The sequence below is a fragment of the Lissotriton vulgaris genome, chromosome 4_1 (assembly GCF_964263255.1).
Source record: "Lissotriton vulgaris chromosome 4_1, aLisVul1.2, whole genome shotgun sequence".
NCBI classification, from domain to species: domain Eukaryota; kingdom Metazoa; phylum Chordata; class Amphibia; order Caudata; family Salamandridae; genus Lissotriton; species Lissotriton vulgaris.
Window position 1 is genome coordinate 1,171,883,656 of NC_141691.1, and position 25,399 is coordinate 1,171,909,054.

Consider the following 25,399-nt stretch of genomic DNA (forward strand, 5'->3'; position numbering starts at 1 on the left):
ACAATTAATTCTGAACACAGGAAATCGCTAACTAAACCTGTTAAACCAGCCCTATTGGTATATGAAGCAAAGGCTATTGGGTCTGCACTTTACGGCGCTGAAATGTGGGGCTTTGAAAATCTTACATCTCTGCAAGCCTCTGAAAATAAATTTTTAAGAACTCTTACCGGTACACCTAAAAGTACTCCGTTGTTGCCTCTCCGATACGACCTAGGAAGGAAACAAATCAAGGACTTGGCCAGATTACGCCCGATCTTGTATTGGCGCAGAATCTGGACCACTCCTGAGCTCTTACATTATGCCGCGGGTTTTGTGGATGTGATCAAGGCTGATGGCTTTCACAAGATAAGCTGGCTTAAATTATTGAAATCTATATTGTTTGAGCTAGGGTTGAGTTCTTTATGGCAGGACCCTGCTGGGACATCTTTCCCTTCTAAGCGTGTCTTAAAAGATATTTATTGGGAATGGATTGCTACTAAAACTTTAAATGCTTCAAGCTCTGGGTCCATGTCTTCGCACTTTCTTGAGGCCAAAATGTATCCAGTCTTGGAACCATATTGGGATATCATCTCCAAACCAGGTGACAGGAAGCTCTTATTCCAACTGAGAGCTGGTGCACTTCCTATAAAAATATTGACAGCTAAATGGGGTTCAGGTGGAAATAGCACCTGCCCAGCTTGTGGGTTGGGGGTTGAGTCTCTGGGTCACTTTCTGTTTTCATGCGGATCATATGCTATTCCAAGACGAGTATGGTTAGCTCCTATGTGCAGGAACCTTGGGACATCAAGTAGTTCTGTAGCTATGCGAATTATTTGTACGACTCAAGTTTCTTGGATCCTGATAGCTACAGCAAAATATCTGGGGTGGGCATGGATGCTCAGGCAGAGACTGCTAGTTAAATAACTATTCTCTGCCCGACAATTTAGACAGAGACTGCTAGTTAAATAACTATTCTCTGTGTGACAAATTGGCCCTCATGAATTTGACATTACTGCTTTTTATTTATCAAGGACCATGTACCAAGATAGAGACTGCTAGTTAACCAACTATTCTCTGTCTTGATAATTGTTTTTTTGCATTTGTATAATTGCTTTTAGACTCCAGCGTTTCTCATCTTGAAAAGTATTTTTATCAAATGTTTTAATTCTTCTTTTAACCGAATGAATTTTTATATGTAACCTATAGTGTTGCGTCAATGTGCTGGATTGTAAATTTAATTTGTTTTTAAAATTCTTGTGTATAATATGCTTTTATGAGTAACAACTCGAATAAAGCACTTTTTGACTTGACGATGCTCCCCTGAGGGAGTACGTGTTATTTTGAATGACAACTATCCGACAATGGAGAGGGTGTGTACGATTAAAGAAGATTCTGCATTGGCCTCTTTGCCTCATACTTTGGGGCCACTTCGGATACTGATGTGGGACAGATGATTATTCCTCCGGTGCACATTAGTGTAAAGGAGGGAGCCGTGTTGCCACGCCTGCCTCAGTATCGAATCTCACTGGAGGGGGAGGAGGCGCTTATACAGATAGTGCAGGATCTGATTAAAGTAGGGGTTGTTGAAGAAGTTCCACACAATGTGTGCAACAGTCCTATACTACCGATTCAGCCACAAAATCCTCCCGATCTGAACAGTTCCGGCGGATACGGAAGAATTGTCCCACTGGTAAATTCTCCCGTAAGGAGCGTGGGTGGAAGCTCCCGAATGCCAGTAAGGAGTTCTTGTCTGTTGGTTTGTGGAAAACCTTGGTCTTCAGGGTGCCATTGGAGGATTCGATCACTAGGTCCAAGAATGGTAAGTGGGTTTTAGTGATAGTCGAAGTGAAGTGGAGGAACGGGTACGGGAGAATTTACCAGTGGGCCAATTCTTCCGTATCCGCCGGAATTGTTCAGATAGGGAGGATTTTGTGGCCGAATCGGAGGTCTTAACAGAGAAATTACAACAGAGGGGCTACCCGCAGAGAGTGATTTAGAAGGCTAGGAAAAGGGCCCTTAATGCTAATCGGGAGTTATTACTCACTAATACTGTTAGACCGGAAATGAAAAAGCCAGTGTTTGTGTCTACCTTTAACACGGCATCACATCAAATAAAACGTCTGGTCCTACATACCTGGAAAATTCTCAACACGGGAGGTATGAATATGGAAACACCCCTCTTCTCCTTCAGGCGCAGCCAAAACCTAAAGGATCTCCTAATACACACTAGACCCAGGGATCTGGGAGGAGTGAGGGAAACCAACACACTAACTGGCTTACATAAACTAACTAGTCACACTAGATGCGGTTCATGCAGCGTCTGTCACCTTTCGTGTAACTCTAAAACTCTTGACCTCGGCCTTCGTACTCCCTGGGAACAGAGATCGCACACCAACTGTAATTCCCAGGGAGTAATATACCTGATAACATGCCCCTGCCAAAAAAAGTTATGTGGGGATGACAAGTAGAAAAGTGCGCGTGAGAATCACTGAACATCGGAGCACGATAAGGTGTGGAAAGACTAACACAAGACTCACTGCCCATTTTCAGGAAAATGGAAATGGTATAGATGACCTGAGGTGGACCGTTATTGAGAAAATCCAATTAGGTAGACACCAAGCTGACGAACAAAGCCTTTTGCTCCGGCGGGAGCAGAGATGGGTGTACCGGTTGAAGAGCCATGTGGTGGGACAAAATGATGATATCCCATGGCAGACATTGAGCAGACAGTGAAGTGCTGTTAAGCAATAAGGCAGGATAACTTTGATCACCTTGTACATTCCATAGAGAACAATGAGAAGCCATTATTGGTAGTTGTATGGCTCTATGGGCTATTACCACCTATATATCATTTCCCTCCCAAATCCTGATGATTTCTTAGGAGATATATCATCCACCGCGAATATTCACCCTCTGGCTTTTGAGAGTTAGCAATGCGACTGGGGAGAGACAACAATAAAGGTCCATAGGGGTTTGAGCTCGACCAGAACGGAAGTGATTTACCTGTTGAGCTGTAGAAATACAGTCCCTATGATATAGAGCCCATATTACAGCCACAGCAATACCATACATGGAATGGATAGGGTGGTGTCGTGGGATGCCGTATCCCTGAATGTTTGTTCCATTCCTATTGACCGCCTGATTCAATATTCCCCCAAGGCTATCATTGGCAGGGTCACCCCACTAAACATTACTTTGACACCTAGGGGGGCACAGTGCGGTAAAATGCGATCTATTGTAATGCCATCTATTAGACTGCAGGGCGGTTGCTATGTAATTTAATATACACCGCAGCGCAGTAGGAGCCTCGAACCAACAACGTGGGTCGTTACATGCCTATAGAACTACATTTCCCATGATATTGAGAACGCTCCACGTGACGACGACGACGAAGCGGTCACATGGGATGCTCTAACCGGCATCGGACATCTTTTAAGCTCTGAAAGACACTGCGCGTATCATCTGCGCGGTGTCACGGTCTGAAGGTGACTGAGCCGGGACTCGCCAGCAGAACGATAAGGAGAGGGCTCGAGGGGGTGAGCGCATAGAGCGCATTTGGCGGCGTAGACCCGATGAAAGCACCATAACGCTTGACTCTGTTTTAGAGTTTGTAAACAGAGGTGCACATCAGGTGGTGGAGGCATCTAACATTTTCTCCCTTATTCACTCCATTTCATTGAAGATTGTGTTCTTTGGCGTCCCTCTCACCGGACATCAGTTTGAGTTTGTAAATAATATGAACTCGGTAAGTGCACAACTATACGTACACTCTTTTCGAGTCTGGACACTGAGACAGGATAAGAAGTAGGTTGTAGTATAATGATGGTCCCATGAACACCAAGGGGGCTAGGTACGAGATACGAATGACCACGTAAAATGTGAGGAAAGGGACGATTGAAAGGGCCTGCATCCTGTACACATCAGGTTAAAAATGGGCAAGCGATAAGACATATCTGAGCAGGACTCAGGGTACAATTTGTTACCGGGATTTTAGCTCTACACTAGATAATGGGGCTCCAATGGTTTTTGTCTTAAAGAGGCATAACGAAGAAGGAATGATAGTAAGAATATGTGACTACTAAGAGTGTCTGTACTATCTTCTCTTTTATTACGAAAGTGAATGTTTTGCAGCACCTGAGGGAACTGTTTCCGCACTCATCACGGGAGGGGTACGGATCTAGTGGACCTACCTCACCCCACGGGTATCATTATCCGAAGTACGGAGAAAAGCAGAGTGGCACTGAATGCGACGGTCCTGAAGAAGACCGGAGTGACCCGATGGGCACATACAGAGCGGTCGAAACATGTTGACTCTGGCAGTGGTAGGAGGGAAGCTTTGAGATTCCTAATTGTCTCCTTGTGGCTTTTTCCCATCCTCTTCCTTTTTTTAATCCTGATAGGGGCGTCAAGAAAAGTTTAATAAAGGTTGTGTTCTGGTTGACACCCTTAATCAGTTTTAATCACTTTTCCTAACTGCACTTTTCGTCGCACTTTTCAGTAGTGGTCACTTGGTGCTTGCACAGCATTCTGTAATTCAACTACAAACCCAATCCAATGGCATAAAGATATATCACTGTACTCTGCCCACGTTAAAAACCACCTGTTCTCCCGGACAGCACCACAGAACAACACGGCGGAGGAAAGGCGTCTTCCTTGTGTCGTCACGAAAACTTAAGACTAAGGGAAAGGGAAAACTTACGATTGGAGTACCCTGTTACCTTTTTGAAACTGGAGCGGCGGGTATGACTAACTTGGCTGACTTCTGTGCATTACAGAACTAGTGTCCAAAAGTGGAGTGGCAGCATATGAGTGCAGCCCTGATGAAACTGCTTAACGCATTATAGCAGTGAAACATGTCGGCACTGGCATTAGGTAATGGTATGCATGAATAGCTACCAGCCTTTTTAATCTAAACAGCACTCTATCACTTCCCTATAAATAAAGTTGGTTAAGGGACTTGTGTGCTGTGTTTTTAGGCACTCAGTTATATGTGTGTGTTTGTCACCAGCAGATTTTTCTGCTCTCCACTGTTTGTCACATTTTCTGTTGTTTGTTTTGGACACCTCTTTTCTTTCTTCTTATTTCTTTTGAGAAGCAAGTGACTACCGATGATGAGACAGTGGCCTATCTGGAAATTGCATACCAGTTACCCCGTTGGTGGTGTTTCCGTGAGGCGTCTCTTGCTTCTCGCACATTTTTTCTCTATTAAGAGCTTAGTCCAACATCAGGTGTGGACTCTTGCGACCAACCTTTATTTTGGGTCACATCTTGTGTTGTTCTGTGGTGCTGTCCGGGAGAACAGGTGTTTTTTAACGTGGGCGGAGTACAGTGCATCACCTACTTATAACATGTATAAGAGAGTGTCTGGGAGCAGTATGTTTTGACCGCCCCTCTTTCAGAGTCACTGATATATCTTTACGCCGTTGGATTGGGTCTGTAGTTGAATTACAGATTTAGAGTGGAGGGCGACCCTTTCCTTATTCCCTCTTAGCTCCGATTTAATGTTTGCTTGCACGGCATTCACCAAGATTTGTGTTACATGTCGTCTATGTCCAATTGTCTTGACTATATTTCTTGTTAAGAGAAGTTTATAATTTTTTTTCCCCCTCCATTATGCTCAGCCCTGTGTGTGGCTACACCAGGGCCTATTGCAAGCAGGCCCGATGATGAAGCATGTCACATACTTCGGTATGTGAGTGAGGGCAGTTTTTTCAAATAGAGTGATTTGCAGTATTGGGGCTTTCTCTGTTTGTTTATTTTGTTTATGTTACTCACACTATACAGCCCCTTTTGTGCGTACATTTTCTAGTCCTAACCATTTGGTGCCTGCGTCCTCCCAGACAGTATCACAAAGGGGAACTGGATGTTGACAGAATGGGCCATTCTGATCTAATGGGGGAGAAAGATCTATCGCCTACCACACTTACACTTCAAAGAAGATTACAGCACACTTTAAAAAAATAACTTCATACTAGCCTTTTGTGACTCAAGACATTCTCGGACCATGGCAGGGGAAAAGTAAATTTCAGAAACCGATGAGGGGGTGGGGGGGGGGGGGGAGTCTAGAAGTCCCTCCCACTTTAAAGCTAGCACCAGGTTAGACCTTGAGACCCACTCTTCGGTACACTCCTGGAGCTGTGGATACTACCGAAGAACTGCCATGCTAGCAGAGGACTGCCCTGCTGCCTGAGGTCAGCCATTGCTGTCTAAGAGGAAGACTGGAACTGCTCCCTTCCTCCCAGGCTACCTGAAGTGACTTCAAGAATCAGCTGCCTGACCTTCCGTTCAAAGATACAGGGACTTCACAATCAGTCAGTCAGTCAAACAAGATTTATTTGATTTTGAAAAAATCATAATAGCATAAGATGCCAAAATTCATGCTAAAAACATATTTAAAATACTTAGCTCTTCGCACTACAGCATCTACCTTATGCAAAGTTCTTCACATGGCCTCTGCCTCTGGACTCTTCGCGCTGGACTTTGAGAAATTAACTTTTTCAGCAGGACTAACTTGGTCTCTGTATCTGGCCACGCTCCATTACGGTCAGCCTGAACTTGTGACTTTCACATGGTCTCGCATGACCAGGAATCTGTGCTTTGTAATAATAGATGCTATATTATTTAAATCTTCGAAATTACTTATTTCTGGTTCTACTGAGTGGATTTGTATCGTTTTGGTGACAAATAATGTATTAAATGTTATTGTTTTCTAACTGGAAGTGGGATTTTTTATGCTGCATTTTTACTTTATTACTGTTTGTGCGCTACATAAATACTTTACAAATTGCCTCTAAATTGACTGCTTTTGTGCTGAGCTACCAGAGGGTTAAGCACGGCTTTGTTTAGTGACTTATTATGGTTCAACTTGACAGGGGTTGTGGCTGCTGCTTTTTAAGGGATCACACTCCCCTCAATCAGCAACCCAAATTCTCCCACCTTTAATTCACAGTTTTTTATCATCTGAACTTCAAACTGGCTAATGTCTTTTGCCTGTTTGTCTCACTCTGCTATGGGTTTCCCTTTAGCTAACCTCCTCTTGGATATTCTCTGAACTGGGAATTGTTTCAGGACTGTGCTCAACACACCTCTCACGCTTTTAAGTCTCCAAGAAGGATGAGATCAAGTGGTTTAGGAGTCCTAGTTCATTGTAACGTTTTCTGTTTTAAGGGTGGGTGAACCCTTTGAGGTTCATGGAAGACTGTGTGAGACATATCATTTGTTTACAGGTATAAGATGAGTCCAAGGAGGGTGGTACCCTCCAAACGTGGGCGAGTTGGGAGGAAGGCATTTTTTCACAGCAACCACCGGCTTTCTTTTTATCATCTTAGATCTTCCAAGTAATTTTGTACATGTTCAGATTCACTGCTTCTGGATTACTGAGGTATTAGTCTGGTGTCGAATATATGGCATAAATGTGTACCTTTTTAGGTCCCACATTATCAAAACATATTGATTTTTAAAAAAAATCACACACATATATAAATACACACACACACACATTTTTATTAATTTACTTTGGGGCTGCTAGCTAACCAACTTCATCCATTGGTCTGTTGTTATGTCATTCCCATTTTCTTGGGGCAATGTGACAGTCCACTTTAGTTATTGGCTAACTCTTCATTGTGAGCAACAGCATTCTGCTCTTTGACAAAGAGCACATCCACATACAAAGTAGTTCCTTTCAGTGTCAGAGACTACCATAGCAATGTGTGCTTTTGAAAAACAAAAAACTCTTGCTTTTAGACATTTTTAGGTCTTGCCTATGACAGTGCATGAGCTGTCACTTGCAAGACATTTTGTTAGCTTACAGCAGGCTTAGTACCCAAATGAGGGCTTAGAATCCGCCCACTCCCTACCATTGGTTGACTTCATTGTCAGTCTCATTTACTTGCTTCTCTTTGGTCAGCATGTGCCGGCTTTACTTCCCTTTCATGTGTTTGACCTTCCTCTAGAGCATGGTCCAAGTACTGGTTCCTTGTGTCAGTTTGTATCCTTCCACTGCTTGCGCTTTCCTGCTTGCACTTCTTCATTCCTTGCCCTGAAATTGTTGCTTGCCCCGCCCCTACCATTTTGTTGCTGTTGCATTTTCCATCATACCCACACCCAAGTTGTGTTGTTTCTCTTGACTCTTCCACTCCCGTCTTATAATGCTTCTTTCATCCCTTCTACCCACCTCCTGGATTGTTTTGCTTCTCCGGTCCCTCCCATCCACTCCCGCAGTGTGTTGCTTCTTTCATCCATCCCAACCCCCTCCCATGTTGTGTTACTTCTCCTGTCCCTTCAACCCCCTCCTGCAGTGTGTTGCTTGACCTGTCTCTGTTCCATGTTGCATTGCTTGCCGCATCCTACTGCCACAAAATCACTGGCCACGTCTAGCTTCACCTATGCTGCACAGCATTGGCGAGATCTATTGGCTTGCTAATGCTTTTTTTGTTGCTAAAAGTCTGACAGCTTCCTCAATAATACAACTGTGCAAAAATCATGACAAAAAAAATCAAGTACTGAAAAAACATACGTTTGGAAGCCAACATGCCAGATCTATTGGCTTTGCAAATTAGTGTTTCTTTGACAACTATGGGGGATGCACTGGTCTTTTTTTAAAACTTTATTTTTTAATTTTGTATACAAAGCTAATAACATAGAAAGTTACATAGAAGAGCATTTGTACATTAAGATCGTTATACAAACCGACATTTGAACAGAGAGTTGTGGTTTGGACAGCATGCAGACTATCTAAACATGGACCAAAATACCAATGGGGAATCATGGAGTGACTTCAAGATACAGGATTGTGAGTGTCTTTATGATTCATCCCGGCCTAGTACAGCCCACACGATTTCTTCATTAGTTTGTCAGAGTGTACCCAGGCAACTAGTTGAAAAATGTGTGAGAAGCAAGTATGCAGTCAGGGGCTGTCAAATTTCTCTAGGTCTAGATGCAGGAGGGAGCAACTTAGCGCACAATTCCGATTGCTCCTGACAAATGACCAAGTCTGGAAGCAAATGTTTAAATTTTCCCACATACATGCCACTAACCGTTTCACAAATAATTGGGCATGGGCAATGAATAAACTGTGCCGAGCAGATATGTCCTTGATGTAGACAAGGAGGCAGACGAAAGGGGCCCAAATGCACCTTTGCTTCCACCATAGCGGACAAGGCGGTGGTGACCTCCCTCCAATGCATGCGTACACTACTGCATGGCCAAGCCAGATGGAAGAACCCTGCCGCCGACATGCCATATCTAGCACAACAGTCAGCGTCATGTAGTCGAAATTTGTATAGCGGCACAGAGGTGTAGTAAAGGCGATGCAGAAAGCTATAATCTATAATACAAAGACAACTCCTGGAGATCAGGTCGGTCCGAGCGCAACTAAATCACTACACATCCTCCGAAGTCTCCCAGCCCAGTTTGGCCCCAGGAGTGCTTCCTTAGAATTATCCTGAACCGACTGATAAAGTGAGCGCATGAAGTAAGATGTTTGGTAAAGTGGCAATTAAGAGTGTGTCCAATGCGGTAAAATCATTTGGGAATTAAAGGAGGGCAGCCTTGCAGTTGCGTGAAAGCCTATGGCATGTAAATGTGTCTAAAGGTGAGCAAGGCAAACCTTCCAGGAATTTGGCTAGTAATTTAAAGTGCCATGCCTGTAGGAAAAGGTATGCCTGGCAGTACGGGCTGGACTGTTCCCATTGGGCGCAGGGTCAAGACTGATTAGCATATGGCTGGGTCTAAACTGGAATGGCATGGTGAGCAAAACAAATGTATGGATTTAGGCCCAGATCTCTGTACTGGGGTGAATGTATGACATTGTTCTGCATTCTGTCCGTCAATAGTTCTTTTTGCTTATGCTTGTAAAGACCGCCCCAAGTAATCGGGCCCTTTGTTCAAAGCTCATAGGTCACTGGCAGTAGTAGGTTACATCACAGCTGGAGGTTAGGGGAGAAGAGAAGGTACATTCCCACCGTTCTTCTCAGCCTCTCCATGCCAGAATCGTGCAGTCAACTGTTGACGTATCGCCAGTAGAGCCACACATGGGCAGTCTGAAGAACGATGTTGGGGGCACCAGGGCTTTGTTATCTATCTCTACCACGAAAAGGGGGAAGAACGCTGTGGGATGGTACCAGTGGACGCATGATATGACTGGGCACATAAGTAGCAGAGTTCCATGTGAAGGGCTCCAAATCCCCCATGGTGGAATGATAAGGTAAGTGTTTCCCATTTTGGCCTGGGCTGTTTCCGATACCAGGTAAACCAACTGTGATGTATGTGCAGAGAAGGCCCTAGTTAGCAGGAGTGGAATGTTTCAGAATTGGTACCACACGTTAGGTAGGAGAACCATTTTGATCAGTCCTACGTACCCTGCAAATGATAATGGTAGCGAGATCCATCTAGTATTTATTTATTTATTTGTTTATTTATTTATTTATTTATTTATTTCCAAGGTTTTATATAGTGCTACTGGACCCGGGGGTATCAGAGCGCTTTACAAGATAGGTAAACAATTACAATAAAGTAAAACAATGTGCATTAAAACATGAGTTACATAAAATAGGGTAATAGAATGTGCTGGGTGTTTAGGGGCGATGAAGATCAATACGGGGTGGGGGTGTCGAAGTTCAGAGGGAGAAGGGAGTGAAGAAAAGGGGAGAGGCAGAATGAGAGGCGCGGAAAGGGTTGAGGAGGAGGCGAGAATCAGGGAGCAAAGAGTGTAGTAATGGCCTTAAGAGTAGTACCATAGTTCGCTCCATACTATCTCGTCCCTGTCTCAGCTGAGCCAAATGCCCAGATATTTAGTCTCAATTGCACAGCATCTGAGGGGAAAGTCCGATGTGAATTGCATTGTGTTGGCCCTTAAGGGGAAGATTTAGGATTTCCACAGCTGAGGTGAATCCCTGAAAGAGTACCAAACCGAATACATTCTCACAGTATTGCATTAAGACTCGCACATGGTTCACACAGATAGAGGCTAAACTGGTCTTGGACATCCCTCCGCCTCCATTTTCTGTTTTAGATTCCTCTACCTGTTCATAGCCTGTACTTTTTTGAGGTCACAGTTGGATCATATCCATCTCCATGTATATGTGTACTTTCATGACCATATCAAATAAAATGAATTATCTAAGAAATGGTAATATTTTTTTTAAATGATCTAACAAGGAAGATGCTCCAGGCAAATTGAGAGAAGGAGTGGACGAACATTTTTATTAACAGCTTAGTAAACTTTATCATGTGACTCATGGGACCAATACGGTGCACCCCTCTCCACCACTTACAGACAGGAAAAACCTTGACAGAATGTTCGAAAAGTTTCAAGCTCATGATATCTGCAAACTAGAGGCTGAGCGGGCCAGAACGTAATTTCTGAGAAACTCAGTAAGTTAGACTGATAAATGAGCCTTTATGAGATAGAGCGCCCAATTTGCCCAATCCCTGTACATTGCATGTCAAAAGGCACAACTTCAGTGTTCTGATTTTAAGGCATATGACCAAAAGCATATTTTAGAAGTTGGACAAAAACCAAATAGCTGCCAAATATTGGGCTAAAACTGTTTAGTTATTTATTCCCAACTAAAATGAAGACACCTAAGAAAAACACTACAAACCCCACTGATATCCTTCTCCCCAAGACTCTTGCATTCTTTCTATCTTCTCCAGCATACCAATCGGACGAAAAACATCAGCAGTAGGAGAAAAAAAAGCATCAGCAAAAAACTGTTTAAATTCAAATTATAAAAGATATTTTTGAAACAGCTTTTTCTTCTCTGAATTGGCAATTGGTGAATGTCAACTAGTACCACCTAGATTTAAACAGAACAAGTGAACAGTGTTCGCCTGAAGCCTATTATCTCAATGATGCCAACATTTACACTGATTGTCTATTTATTACTTGTGGAAACTCGTGCTGATCTATCATGGTAGCTGCTGCAGTGAATACTGATCCTCACTTACCCAAATCACAAAGTTTCTGCAGCCAACATTTTTCTTCTTCGTTCCAGACATCAATATATTGATCTGCACCGCAGGGCAAACATACTGTGTCTGTGGTGGAGGTGCACTTCGTAGACAAGTACTTTCCTAAAAGGAGGAACAAGAAAAAGGACGTAGTTTGCACATAAAAAAAGCATCACAGAAACTAGTCCAGAATCTTGGACTCAATATTACCCCATGAAATATGAACATGACTGGCGAACCTTCTGCAAAGACCCTATTTTGAGTTCCACGTTAAATCTGCAGGATGAGACTAGGCCTGGAGTGAATGACTGCAGTCAGTATTTCCCCATGAGTTAACAGTGATCATGAGTTACACTCCCCAAAAAGGGAAATAACCAGCAGGACCTGGAATTACAATGTCCTTAAATGCAGTTTTTCGGAGATTCCAGGAGGATTCACTGTAAATACGTGACAGGGGGTGGAAAGTGGGCAGGCGTGTTGTTCCAGGGGCAGATGAGGGGTCTTAGATGTGGGAAAGCTATGGCCTCCTTCAGGATGAAAAGGTCTTGTCTGCACCCCTTGTGATGCTAGTGGGGGCTGGGCTATGCCTCTCCCAGGAGTTCCTGCCACCCTCCATCCGGGTGCAGATCCACTCCCTGAAAAACTGGATGTGGGATTTCAGGACCCGGTAATTTCAGGTCTGAAAACACTGGACCACTATAGTTGCACAGAGCAGTATTTCCAGGGACACAACTTCAGCCAACGCATAATGGGAGCCTAAGCATTTATCAACAGGCAGTGCCTTCACTTTTGAAAAATGGTTCAGCGAGTCAAGCCTTTGTTGCTGAAATTTGGTGTTATTTGTAGGTCCCGATTTTAAATACCAGCAATGCCAACTCAGTCTTTTATCTTTCAGAGCTGAATTACTAAGGACAGAACTGTGGTATATAACACAGTATACACATTTATTAATATAATTTACAGTTTAACCAATAGTAAGAGGAGAGATCAAAATAGCAAAAATAGACCCAAACCCATCAGCAAAACATTTGTAAGAAAGTTAAGTAGATGGGGGTGACTTCGGATTTCCTTACCCTCACTTAGAAGTCAACACTTGATTTGGTGTATGTAAACAAATAATGTGGTGCACATAACAAGCTAAATATTCCATATAACCATTAATACAGCCTTACGCATACGCAAAAATTAAGATTCCAGTCTTCGGTCATTGTACTTGATCTTTGACGTTATAATTGCTTTATTCCAAATAGCCTTGATCCAATTTGCCAACATATGTTTCGTTGTAATCACGACTTCATCAGAGCTAAGGATATGAAAAACATTGCATTCTCTATCCAATTCCATGATTTAAATGTCATATACAGTATTTCTTCATGATCATATTTTGCCAGGAAACTGGTAGTTGCGTGGCAGAATATGATTAAGAAGATGTAATATTGGGAAATTGCTCACCCAAGCATGTTTTTTTTTCCACAGTGCTCACTGCATGCATATGCAATCAGGATATCATTGTGGAAATCATGGGGTGATGTTTTGTATTGTATATGTCATTTAAATTGTGTATCCCAGGGGTGATAAAGAAGGTAAGAAAGTCTGTATTTATGGGATTTCTGCCCCACCAATTAAAATGAATTAGAGATTTACCCAGGGCTGAAAGATAACGATGATTATCATGCTTTAGCATTAAATGTACATCACAGGAGTTCACTATAACCCAATGTGAAGATAACGATGAAATGTCTTATTCTAGAAACACCCAAATGATATACATATGTAAAGGCACCAAGCGGCATACAACAAAGAGGTATTTGTTTCGAATAAAAAAGACTGTTTGAATGTAACATTACAATGTTAAAATGGCCGAAATGTTAATCCTCATCCAGGCACCAACGGAGAGTCTGTTTTCTATTTTTTTTGACACAATAGATCACATGTTGTATTGTAATGATCAGGAAGTAAACAAAACCTGACCTGTGATCAAGGAGCTTAGGGCTGCGAAAACATCAGGAGTTGTTGCTGCACTTGATCAAATAAAAACGCTTTGTGCAACTGGAGCCGCAGTGTTTTCTCTTGATTTTGGCGGTCGCAAAGGACATGCTGGGGTGGATATATATATCATGTTGCAAATATCCTCTGCCCAACCGGGATTATTATTATAAATGATGAAAATGTCAGCGCACTTGCTTTAACGAACTGCCGAGTCTTCAGGCATACCAGGACTACCGTTACCAGCATGCCTGTGGTAACGCCCACATGGGCGGGACTCTTGAATAAAATTGCTGTTCAAAAACGTTCAAAGCTTACATTTCATCATTTGGTCAGTGAACAAGAGCTTTATTAGCTCGAAACGCGTATGGCTGCTGTGAAGGATTTCGACATGCTGACAGCCGATCACCTGTGGCGTTGTGTGCAGTAAACCCTTCCTTATGTGGTGGCTCCATAAGGGCAACCTTGGTGGGGAGAAATATATATATATATATATATATATATATATATATATATATATATATATATATATATATATATATATATATATATATATATATATATATATATATATATATATATATATATATATATATATATATATATATATATATATATATATAGTGAATGTATAGATATATTCACTGCAAAGCCAAAGGTTACCGGGCCGTTATAGTGTGGATAGAATGTGAACCTAACTACGACGTTCCTGTACCCTTTGTTTTTTCAGTGAATTTCTATGGTTTATTTTACATAAAGTAACATAATTACCATGCGTTAATACAACCACAGCCGGGCACGACCTTCGGCCCATGGCCAAACCACCCACATACACCCAACCCCACGCAGCCCATGGGTATGTATTATGAATTTTTCTTTCCACTGGGCTTCGGATCCACAAGTACACGTGAGATCGACAAAGGATCTGTGTCTCTAGATATACAAATGTGCATTTTTTTTAATAACTCCAAAACTACTGAACAGTTGGTGCTGTTTCAGTAGCAGGAATCATAATCTGTGGTTCCAGTGAGGTCCAAGGAAAGGGGCTTCAGTTCGTCCCCCTGGAATACAGGACCATCGCCTCAGGCACAAAGTGCCACAACATTAGAGAACCTCTGTTACCATCCCTCAGGGCCATCCTATCTTGTCGGTTGGGTCCAGGGTTAAAGGTACACCATCAGTGTTGCAGTGTATCACTGTGGCAGCCAGAGTACATGATTCGTGCATCCAGTCTGATTCACTATGCCGAGCCTAGGTATGGGGTCCTGCAAGGCAATGGACCACCCAGCAAATGCAGTGGATCGCGGAAGCTAAATGGATCAGGACACATACGCTCACGTTCTGGAGGCAGGGCTCATACTGCGGCTGTCAAATTGGTGGGTGGTTGCTGAGCCACAGCCTGGGGGCATGGCACACCAGAAGATGTCAATTTTGACAGAATTTCTCTGGAGACTCCCAGACACCTACAGGACCAGTCTGCTGACAACTGTTTCAGTGATCAAATAATGGTAAGCGTGTCCCTTAAAGGGAGCAATAGATATTACACATCGTTGTGGGAGTATGTGTGAAGCACCAGTGTCTTACATCTCTCTAGGCTTTGCCAGACCCCCATTCTCAGAGTATCCTAATAAACTGATAATGGAATGTGGACTGATATTTCAAGATTCAGTTATCTCTCCAATACCAAGGACCTAGGGCCAGATGTAGGTAATTCCTATTTACCGACTCTTAAATACAGAATTTTACCGATTCGGTATTTAAGAGTCGGTAAATAGGAAGGGGGGAGATGTAGGTAATTCGAATTTAAGAATTACCGAATCGGTAGGATTCGGTATTTACCGATTTGGTAAATACCGAATCGGTATTGCCCATTGATTCCTATGGGCCATGAAGCCCATAGGAATCAATGGGCAATACCGATTCGGTATTTACCGAATCGGTAAATACCGAATCCTGCAAGGATGCAGAGGGTGTCACTTTGACACCCTCTAGCACCCCAATTCCGGACTTGTGTGCCATGTGGCACACAGACATGCCCTAAGGGCATGTCTGTGTGTCACATTGCACAGGTGTGCATGCACAGATGTGCATGCACACCTGAATTCGGTATTTTACCACCCAATAGGATTGGGTGGTAAAATACCGATTCTTAAGGGCCTGTGGCACTCTTAGGAGTGCCACCTACATGTGGATTTACCGAATCGGTAAATATACCGATTCGGTATTTTACCGATTCTGTAAATTTACAGAATCGGTAAAATATAGTCCCCCTACATCTGAAAACCCTAATACCGGTCGGTAACGGCCGAATTCGGCTGTTACCGACCGGTATTAGGGCTCCTACATCTGGCCCTAATAGCCACATGCATCATCCCGCCCTTTTGCGAATTCCAAATTGCGAAAAATAGGAAATCGCAATTTGGAATTCGCAAAATGGGATGAATGTATATTTTCGCAAAATATTTGCGATACGGTAAAAATCGCAATTTTTACCGAATCGCAAATATTATGCGAATTTCAAAGTGCAAATTCGCAATTCCCATTGATTTCCTATGGGCCAAAAGGCCTATAGGGATCAATGGAAAGGCTTTAACAAATTGCGATTTTCTTTTTGAAAATCGCAATTTGTTAATGCATTCCAAGGGTGCAGAGGGGGGTTCAAAGGACCCCCCCCCCCTGCACCCCAGAAATGTAATTTGAAGTGCATGTTTCACACACACATGTCCTAAGGACATGTGTGTCTCAATCATGAAAGTTTAAAAAATGCATTTTTGAGCATTTTCAAAACTTTTCGCAAATTACCACGAGGTTCAACCTCGTGGTAATTTGCACCTCCTAATTGCTAATTTGCAATTAGAAAACAATCATGCATTGCTTTTAAGGAATCGCAAATTTGCGATTCCTTAAAAGCAATCGCATTTTTGGAAATCGCTAAAAATAGCGAATTTCACAAAAATGCATGATGCATCCCTAAAACTTATTTAGGAAGTGCAAACGGCCGATTTTACCGATTCGCACCGTTTGCACTTCCTAAATAGGTTGATGCATGTGGGGGATTGTGTGTTAAAAGTAAGCATTCGGACAATAATGTAAGGTTCTCAACTATCAAAAGTGGGCACATCTTGGGCTGACTCTAAATGCAAAACATCTGGCTCGGTCAGAGCAGTGATTTGAGTTTGCATTTTAAGGTTTTAGACCACCCTGACACTAAAGAAATTTAGCAACACTACAATTATGAGATCCATTTTGTCAGCATTACTTTTTTAAATTTCCCAAAAAGGCAGCATGACTCAAGCTATGCTTTTAAATGTGTATGTTCAACAGAAAAAACTGTACATTGAAGAAAGTAAACAGTAGTACAACTTTCACCGCGAATGTGCCATAAGGCAGATTGACCAAGGTATGAGTATAAATTAGTCCGATCAACACAGGAAAAACTATACACTGTACAAAAGGAGCAGTAGCAGAACCTGTACAGCAATCCACAAGATGATGTACCTTGCTTTTAAGAAATCATTAGACCTCCATGATCACTTAGACCCATCTGTTCTAGGAAGGTGAGGTAGGCTGTAATATATTACATCACCTTTCCTAATTGGAGTTATGGTCGCCGTAACAACAACTTATCAGTGAACGTGAAAGTCAGAAGAGACATTAATCATGGTATTTTTAAGCCCTGTACTTAGACCAAAGGCAATCAACGATTGTTGATGCCACAACAGTCGCTTTTCTAAAAGACCCCACCTAAAGCCTACTGCACTTTCAATATATTGTAATTTATCTGTTGCTGGCATCATTTGCACACTTTATTTACTCTGGAACTCAATGCCTGAATGCTACATGACTCACACATAAATTATTTTGGCAAGTTGGTCATGTAAATGTTCTGTAAGTCGCTGTTCAGTGCCCAGAGCGCCAGTTTGTTCCAAGAAACTCCACGAGCCCTGCCAACATCCTGCATACTCTGCGCAACCTCCTCTCATCTTTTTTTTTTGCAGCTTAAGCTATATCTGTAGTTAAACTATGTTAAACTGTGGCTATAAAACAAGCTGGCTCACTGCAAAAATCTTTCAGACACAAAAATGTATGTTGCCTTTTCTATCACTACCACGTTGGCATTTTTTGGTTAGAGAATAGTGAAATACTTCAGAGCAAAACTGCCGCTGATCAGCCAGAGTCTTGCAAGAGCAAATGGCCTTCATTATGAGTGGTCAGTTAATTATGACCACATTGGACTAATGAGATCCGCAAGAATAATGCTGATCTTTTGACTTTCACGCGGAGGTTCAGCTGCCGGAATCTCTAGGTGAAACTCCATGACAAAAGTGAGGCAAAAACTCAGGAATCAGACCCAGAACTACTGAGGCCCCTGTAATTCTTCATTTGTAATAGAATCCTAAGCATTTCAACTGCAATTCTGTTAGTGACACCCCTTCACTTCGGGGTTTACTGATACACCTGATATCAGTAACTAGGACTGATTTCTCAGACCTTGAGGTCTATGTGAATGGGAAGTCAAAATGGTGTTCCAGGACTCTCTGAGGTTAGCCTTAACCCTCATAAAAAAAGACCTCTGGCTTTCCAGAACAGCATAGAGGAGTATACCAAAGAACAAGGGGAGAGGAAGCAAAATCAAACAGAAGCAGGCTCAAGTGGACTGAGTGGAAGAACAGTAATGTCTTTGGGGAGGGCCTGGTGCAATCATTTTCCGAATCCCCTATTGACTTGAAGGCCGACCTATCTGCGCTGTTGTATCAATCCACGGGAAGTGGGTGCAGATGACGCACCTGGGGCAGGAGGAGGATTAACAGCCACAGACTCAGATCTACTTTACTTACAGGCTATAAGATCTTACATTTTAAGATTTACACACGTGATCTGTGGCACTGAATACTGCATGTTGTCAGTGTAAGTAAAACATACATTTTGGAGCTTAATTATAAGAAGGATACCTAATGCGACTATTCAAAAATCTATATTGGGCTAACAACAAAGTTGGTCAAATGCATTTATAGCAAGAGGCTTAATTGCCAATTACATCACTAAGTTTGCATGGCTACATTCACTGTAGAGGGGGCAGGACGTACTCACAAGTTCACTTTCCTGATGCCTCAGGACTTTTGTTAAATAAAAAAAATCTCTCAAGCATCATATATAATGCTAAAATAAATAGGACCCGCACATCAATTAAAATTGCAAGTTGAGGATGTTGACTTGAAACTTTGTGATCACATTTTTGTTTCTTTTGCATCTGGCATTGCTCTTAAGGCTATAGCCTTTGAATGGTAAAATCAGACATTGCTTATTTGTGCAACAATGGGAAGAAACATTGTCCAGGGCACTTGCAGTATGGCCCATTTATTTGTTGCAGGGCTGTATTGATATTTATTTGATATTTGATATTTATTGGCATTTGTAAAGCGCTAACTTTCGCTCCGGAGGGAGCATCTTGGCGCTGAGCACACAGAAGGTCGTCTAGGGGGGCATGGATCAAATAGCTGCGAGAACTGAGGAGTCGGACTAAGAATAAATCCAGGTTTTCAGAGATTTCCTAAATAGGCTTTCTGAGGGAGCGTGCCTAAGGTTGGGGGGGAGACGGTTCCATGCCTTAGCCGCCAGAAAAGAGAAGGTCTTTCCACCCTTGGATTTTAGTTTTATACGGGGTTCAGAAATGAAATTGGCGCCAGATGACCTCAAACAGCGGGTTGGAGTGTAACGCTGGAAGCGCTTGGTCAGGTAGGATGGACCCAAGCCCCTGTTAGCTTTAAATACAGTGACTAAGAGCTTGAATAAAATTCTCTTATGGAGGGGCAGCCAATGGAGGGTGTTGAGGGCTGCAGAGGCTGAGGACCTACGGGGGAGTTTCAAAACAAGCCTGGCTGCTGCATGTTGGACACTCTGCAGCTTTTTCAGAGAGGACTTCTTGATGCCTGCTAGGAGGCCGTTACAATAATCCAGCCGGGAGAGGATAAGCGCCACCGCGACTGATTTCCTGGCTGTAATAGGCAGAAAATTAAAAAATTTCTTTAATTGCCTGATCAGACTGAAACAGCGCCCTGCGGTAATACGCACATGTTCATCGAAGCTGAGGGAAGCGTCAAATTGAACGCCCAAGTTGCAGGCTAAAGCGACCGCGCTTGGTGGTGCTTCGGAGTTATGAGGCCACCAGTCTTTGGGGGAAAAGAATGTGCCTTTACCTAGGGGAATTATTTCTGTTTTGGCGCTGTTGCATTTTAAATGATGCAGGTTAAGCCAAGAAAAGACTTCTGACAGACAGTTTTGGAATCTGATGGCAGCATCCGGAAGTCTTTTATCGATAGTGACGACGAGCTGGGTGTCGTCAGCGTAAGATGTCACGAGAATCCCATGTGACTCGATCAACGTGAGAAGGGGGGCCATATATACATTGAAAAAGAGGGGGCTCAGGATGGAACCCTGAGGTACCCCTGAGATGACGGATCGTTCACCGGAAAGAAAGGGGCCCAAGGAGACCGTTTGAGAGCGATTGGACAGGAATGAGGTTATCCAAGCAAGCGCGGAGCCCGAGACACCAATCTCACGCATCCTATTGATTAGAATAGCATGTGAGATGGTGTCGAAGGCCGCGGTTAAGTCGAGCAGGATGAGGACGGCCTGCCTGCCCTCATCCTGCAAGAACTTGATGGTGTCTGACAACTCAATCAAAGCGGTCTCTGTGGAGTGGCCGGAGCGGAAGCCAGATTGCTGTGGGTGCAGGATACAATGATTTTCCACAAAATTCTTTAATTCCTCATGAACTAGTTGCTCAGTGATTTTGCCTAGCGCAGGAAGGAGTGAGATTGGGCGCATATTAGACAAATCAGTAGGGGATTTATTTTGCTTTTTCATGAGGGGCTTGACTGTGGCCTTCTTCCACTCAGAAGGAACAATGCCGGAGTCGAGGGATTCGTTCACAATCGCATTGATTAGAGGGTTAACGGCCTCAATAAGATGGTGCAAGATGACTGGGGGGCAGGAGTCCGTGGGTGCACCTGATTTGCAGGCTAGTATGGCTTTATGCGTTTGCAATAGGGAGACTGCTTTGAATTGGTTTAGTGAGGGAATAGTTGTGTCAGGCTCTTGGGTAGGAATAGGTGCAGGGGGGAAGTCCTTGTGGATATTATTAATTTTCTCCTCAAAGAAATCAGCAATTTGATCACAGAGGGCTTGCGAGGGGGGGATTTCAAGTGCCAGAGCTTTGGGATGAGTAAAAGATTTTACGATATTGAAAATCGTTTGTTGTTTCTGTTTGTTAAGTTTGTTAAGTTTGCTAAACTTAACCAAAGTCTTTAGATCTACATTGACAATTTAAACATGGCACACGATTTACAAGTTTTAGCATGATATCTCATTATCAAGAACTGGTTTTCTCTTGCTTTTTTGTAAACGTTAATATATATTCATTTTTTACTATTGAGCTTGAGCTTTCAGATTTTTTTGTTCCTTTAATGCGTTTTTTTACTTTAATAATATTTGATGCAAATAATACCAGTGCACAGTATATAGGGATGTGCCAGTGCAGCAGGCCCCGTGAATCTTCTGGTCAATCGCCTTGGTAGTTGACTGGCTCTTTCTACTTCACTTTACGTTGCGCATCCTAAAATTGAACATGGGCTTCACTGCCTGATTCTTAATCCTGCCCCGTGGTGTTTCTGGCTGCAGTGCACCAATCTATGCGCCTATGTATAAGAAAATTGTACTAAGGAGCTTTATACCGTTGCCACAATAATCCAGATGGAGTGCTTCTGTATTGTAGTAGCATTTATACAGTGCTACTTAGCTCTATAAGACGATAAGGCACACTGGCGGATGGGCAGCATGACAAACCACAGGACAGTGTTTTTGGGCAGGATGTTAAATTACAGTGTGGCCTGTGTTAGAAGATTTCGGTGTGTCTGTGATTAATCAGATTGGTTCACTTAAACTGACTTAGGTTGCAACGCGTATGAGTATAGCGGAGGGAAGTTGAGTAAGGATAGAACACATGATATTTACAGTGGTTAATAGTTGTGTCTGGTTGAAAAGGTGTGATGCTTGTGAGCTGGGGGCATGTGGAAAGTGTTTTAGTGTCGTGCGAGGTGGAGTAGAGGAATGCACTTTTCATGTTGTTGCGACTGTGTCACTGCACTTACAATTGGAATAAATAACTTTTAGAGACCTGGTGATCTGACACTCCTTTCGGGGTAATGACTGGCACACACAGTGGCTGTGTCTCATGTGGATGTACTGGGCTGGCTGTGGTTGTTCACTAGTCCCAAGTCCACCCTTTGTATCAACTACAGGAAAGAGGGTTGTTAAGCATGGAACCTGTCCACTCCCCTTTCAAATTCAATCCATTAGACGTACACCCCTTCTTCGGGTTTCAGGAGGGAAACTTCTGCCCAAGGGAAATATATGCAAAGTGCTTTGGGAAAACTACACACCTGGGTTCGTCATGACTGTGGTTAAAATCCTTGCTGAACAGGGATTTGTGAATCTTGCGATCACATATCTTGCTAAAAAGGCCATTCCCCCTCGTTTTCGGTTACTGTAAGATTCCTTTCAGAATATGTGAGAACTGCATCTGTCAAAGCCCTCAGGGCCTGTGTTGTAAGTGGACACTGTAAAGCACATTCACAGACTGCATCCTTCAGTGGAACGGAGTTCCCTTTGGGGGGGATCTACACATTAAAGTTATAGAGTGGGGATATTTAAGAACTTGCTGCAGTTCTTTCTTTTGCAGCAGTGGGTTGCTGCTGAAAGTTGGAGCTAGAGGAAGGCATTCCCCTGACCTCGTTATCCTATGGTGTTTTTTGTTCAGTGCTGCTGCATGTCCTCAAAACCGCAGTGCCTTGGGAGTGTGTGAAATTTGTTACTGACAATTTCAGTAGCATAAGGTATCACAGACGGTCTGGTTCTTCATCATCACAGGCATTCTCCTTATCAAAGTAAGCCCTTTTAAGAGAGCTTTGTTTGCTAGGCACTTGATACTAATGTGTGTGGGATTCAATTCACAAACTTCATTTTGTAGTACTTTAGTACTACAAAATACTATTTACAAACCTACGAGTGGAAATCTCTACCTCACCTATCTTTTCTATGGGCACGTCTTCAGCTGCAATGGGGAGTGGCATGGAAAAAGTAGCATACTGACTACTAAATGGGAGGAGTTTAGGAAGGAGTTTGAGGTGTTTAGTGAAGGTTAGGGGGGGGGGGGTTTAGGGGTGGGTGGGCAGCCACCCACAAAAGATTAAGCCCATCGCTATTCACAGAAGTTTAAATAAAAAATAAATTCCCATCTGAAGTAAAAATAATTTTTATGATGTAGTAATAATTATTAAAAGTGATGTGTAATATTAATTAGAATAATGTAAATACATGTAATATTTTTTACTAAAGATTATTTTAACATAAATGTTTAAATTACAAAACGTTATTAAAATATTTTATGATAAAATAATAAACATACTATTTTTAGATTTTTTTAGACATGAAATTATATATATTTTTATTTTTAAAGATTTCAAATAATATTTTTTTATCGGGGTTTTACTTTTAGTCCCTACCTCTATTATTTTTTCTGAGGGGCTGTTGCCGTGTCAGTGGTTGGCCTTGTGTGGTGCTGGACTTACTACTGTTTTTTGCCAGTAGTAACTTGCACTCAATTTAGCTCCAAACCTCTTTGTCAGTGGGTGGAGACATATAAGTCTACAATTTTGAGTAACTTTACACTCAGATTTTGTTAGTAGTCACAAGTAGCAAAGTTATTCAAAACATGTACGAGTTAATTGCATGTGTAAATTACACACAAGTGTATTTTACATTTCTGAATAACCTTGTGTGTATCACCTACAGCTTTTCGGTTTTTGTCTTCAGTTAAATTACGCTTTGAGCTATGTAAACCAAATGGGGGAAAAACAAGATAATATTATCACTCTTGGATATTTGAGTGATGCACTTGTCAGACGTATATAAGATAGTTCCTTTACATCATTTTGGATGCACTGGTACCCTATAGCCTGCTGAGAGCAGACTACCAAGGTACACTGGCTTTGCTTTGCAGACACCAGGTATGCCTTCTTTATTTTGTGTGTGTATTTTCCCTCTGAGGTAAATCAACATAGTTACAATATTGTGTTTAAAAAATTAAGGTGTAATTTTCCTGAAAATAGATAAGACAGTAGCATTTCAGAATGTCATTGGTAGTAGGCAGTCACATTCCGTAAGTACTGGTCTTATAGATTTACCATCTGGAACATGTACGCCCCGTACGTACATGTCAGAAGCACAAAATGTCAGTGCGGACTTGGGCGTCTTACTGGCTGATAGTTGTGATGGCTGTGGGTTTTCCAATCATTACCCAATGTATCTCTGTGTCAGCAGGCTAAGTGCAGGCTAGTATTTCTGTGGTTATCCTCTGTGACAGATGTGCAGGCGTGCCATCATTCTCCTACCATTCCTCAGCCAACTTAGGAATCATGATTCTTCTTTGAGCAAAGCTTTGTAAGTTGCTATGCTGGAAGAGAAGTAATTTCTTCTTCAGGTCATTGGTACGCCTGTGGCATCCTGACATTTTCTAGGGCACTGCATGCATGATGCAGGGCTTCCTGGGCCGTTATGTCTGTGTCTCTCTTTTCTAGGTGGATCTAGTCATCGAGTCAGGGAGATTGGATGAACTTTTACCTGCAGAATGCTTTTAGTGCTGCCCTAGGTAGTCCGCTATTTTGAATTACGTTCTTTTGCAGACGGGTATTGTCAAAGGTTCAAAATATGGGTATCCCATTGATATTACTTTGCAGCGGTTGCATTGCTAGTAATTCCAAACATTATACTTGTTTTTATTTCAGTGGGGCAATGCACTGCCGTTCCGACATAGTTGGTACATAACTTATAAACTTGGAAGCCATGTGAACTTTGTCCGCATTAGAAGTAAGCATACAGAAAATCAAACCTCCTTTAGGTCATGACCATACGTAACTCCTCCATGCTATGAACTATCCATCACATGTGGATGGGTACCTTCCTGCCCCCTGGGACCTCAGGTATGTGGTCTTACATCCCCACCACCAACAAAACATAAATATCTCCCCCTACCTTCCCGCCTTCTGTCCCTACCTTTGCTCAGCCCTTTTCTTGGTTTCTGGTTTCTTGCTTTATGAGCATCTAAACTACAGGCTGACTACACTGAGAAGGACTGGGGGCATCTAGGCGTACTTATATCTCCCTCACTTCAATATACAGCACAAGAAGAATGTCTTGTAGCCAACACGAGGCTCCAACTGAGGCTGATCAGCAACTCATAAACAAAGGCTTCTAGCAACAACGAGCACTCCACAAGACCCAGATTTTTACCTGTATTGTGGTGTCCAGCACCATTCATGCCTTTTCCTGAGTCACCCCGGTGATCAATTTGCAGAGCAGGGTTTTAGACGTGGGTTGTTATGTGTGTAACTTCAATGTACTTCTCGATACTAATGTATAAACA

At 42.6% G+C, this 25,399-nt stretch overlaps 1 protein-coding gene across 1 annotated transcript in view; it reads right to left on the reverse strand.

The window, feature by feature from the left end:
- The window catches only part of TNFRSF11A (TNF receptor superfamily member 11a), a 295,198-nt gene that overhangs the window by 163,205 nt on the left and 106,594 nt on the right, over positions 1–25,399 (reverse strand). Inside the window, exon 3 of the mRNA XM_086965397.1 lies at positions 11,929–12,054. Coding sequence (XP_086821523.1) covers positions 11,929–12,054 — 126 coding nt within the window. The remainder of the gene's footprint in view (positions 1–11,928; positions 12,055–25,399) is intronic.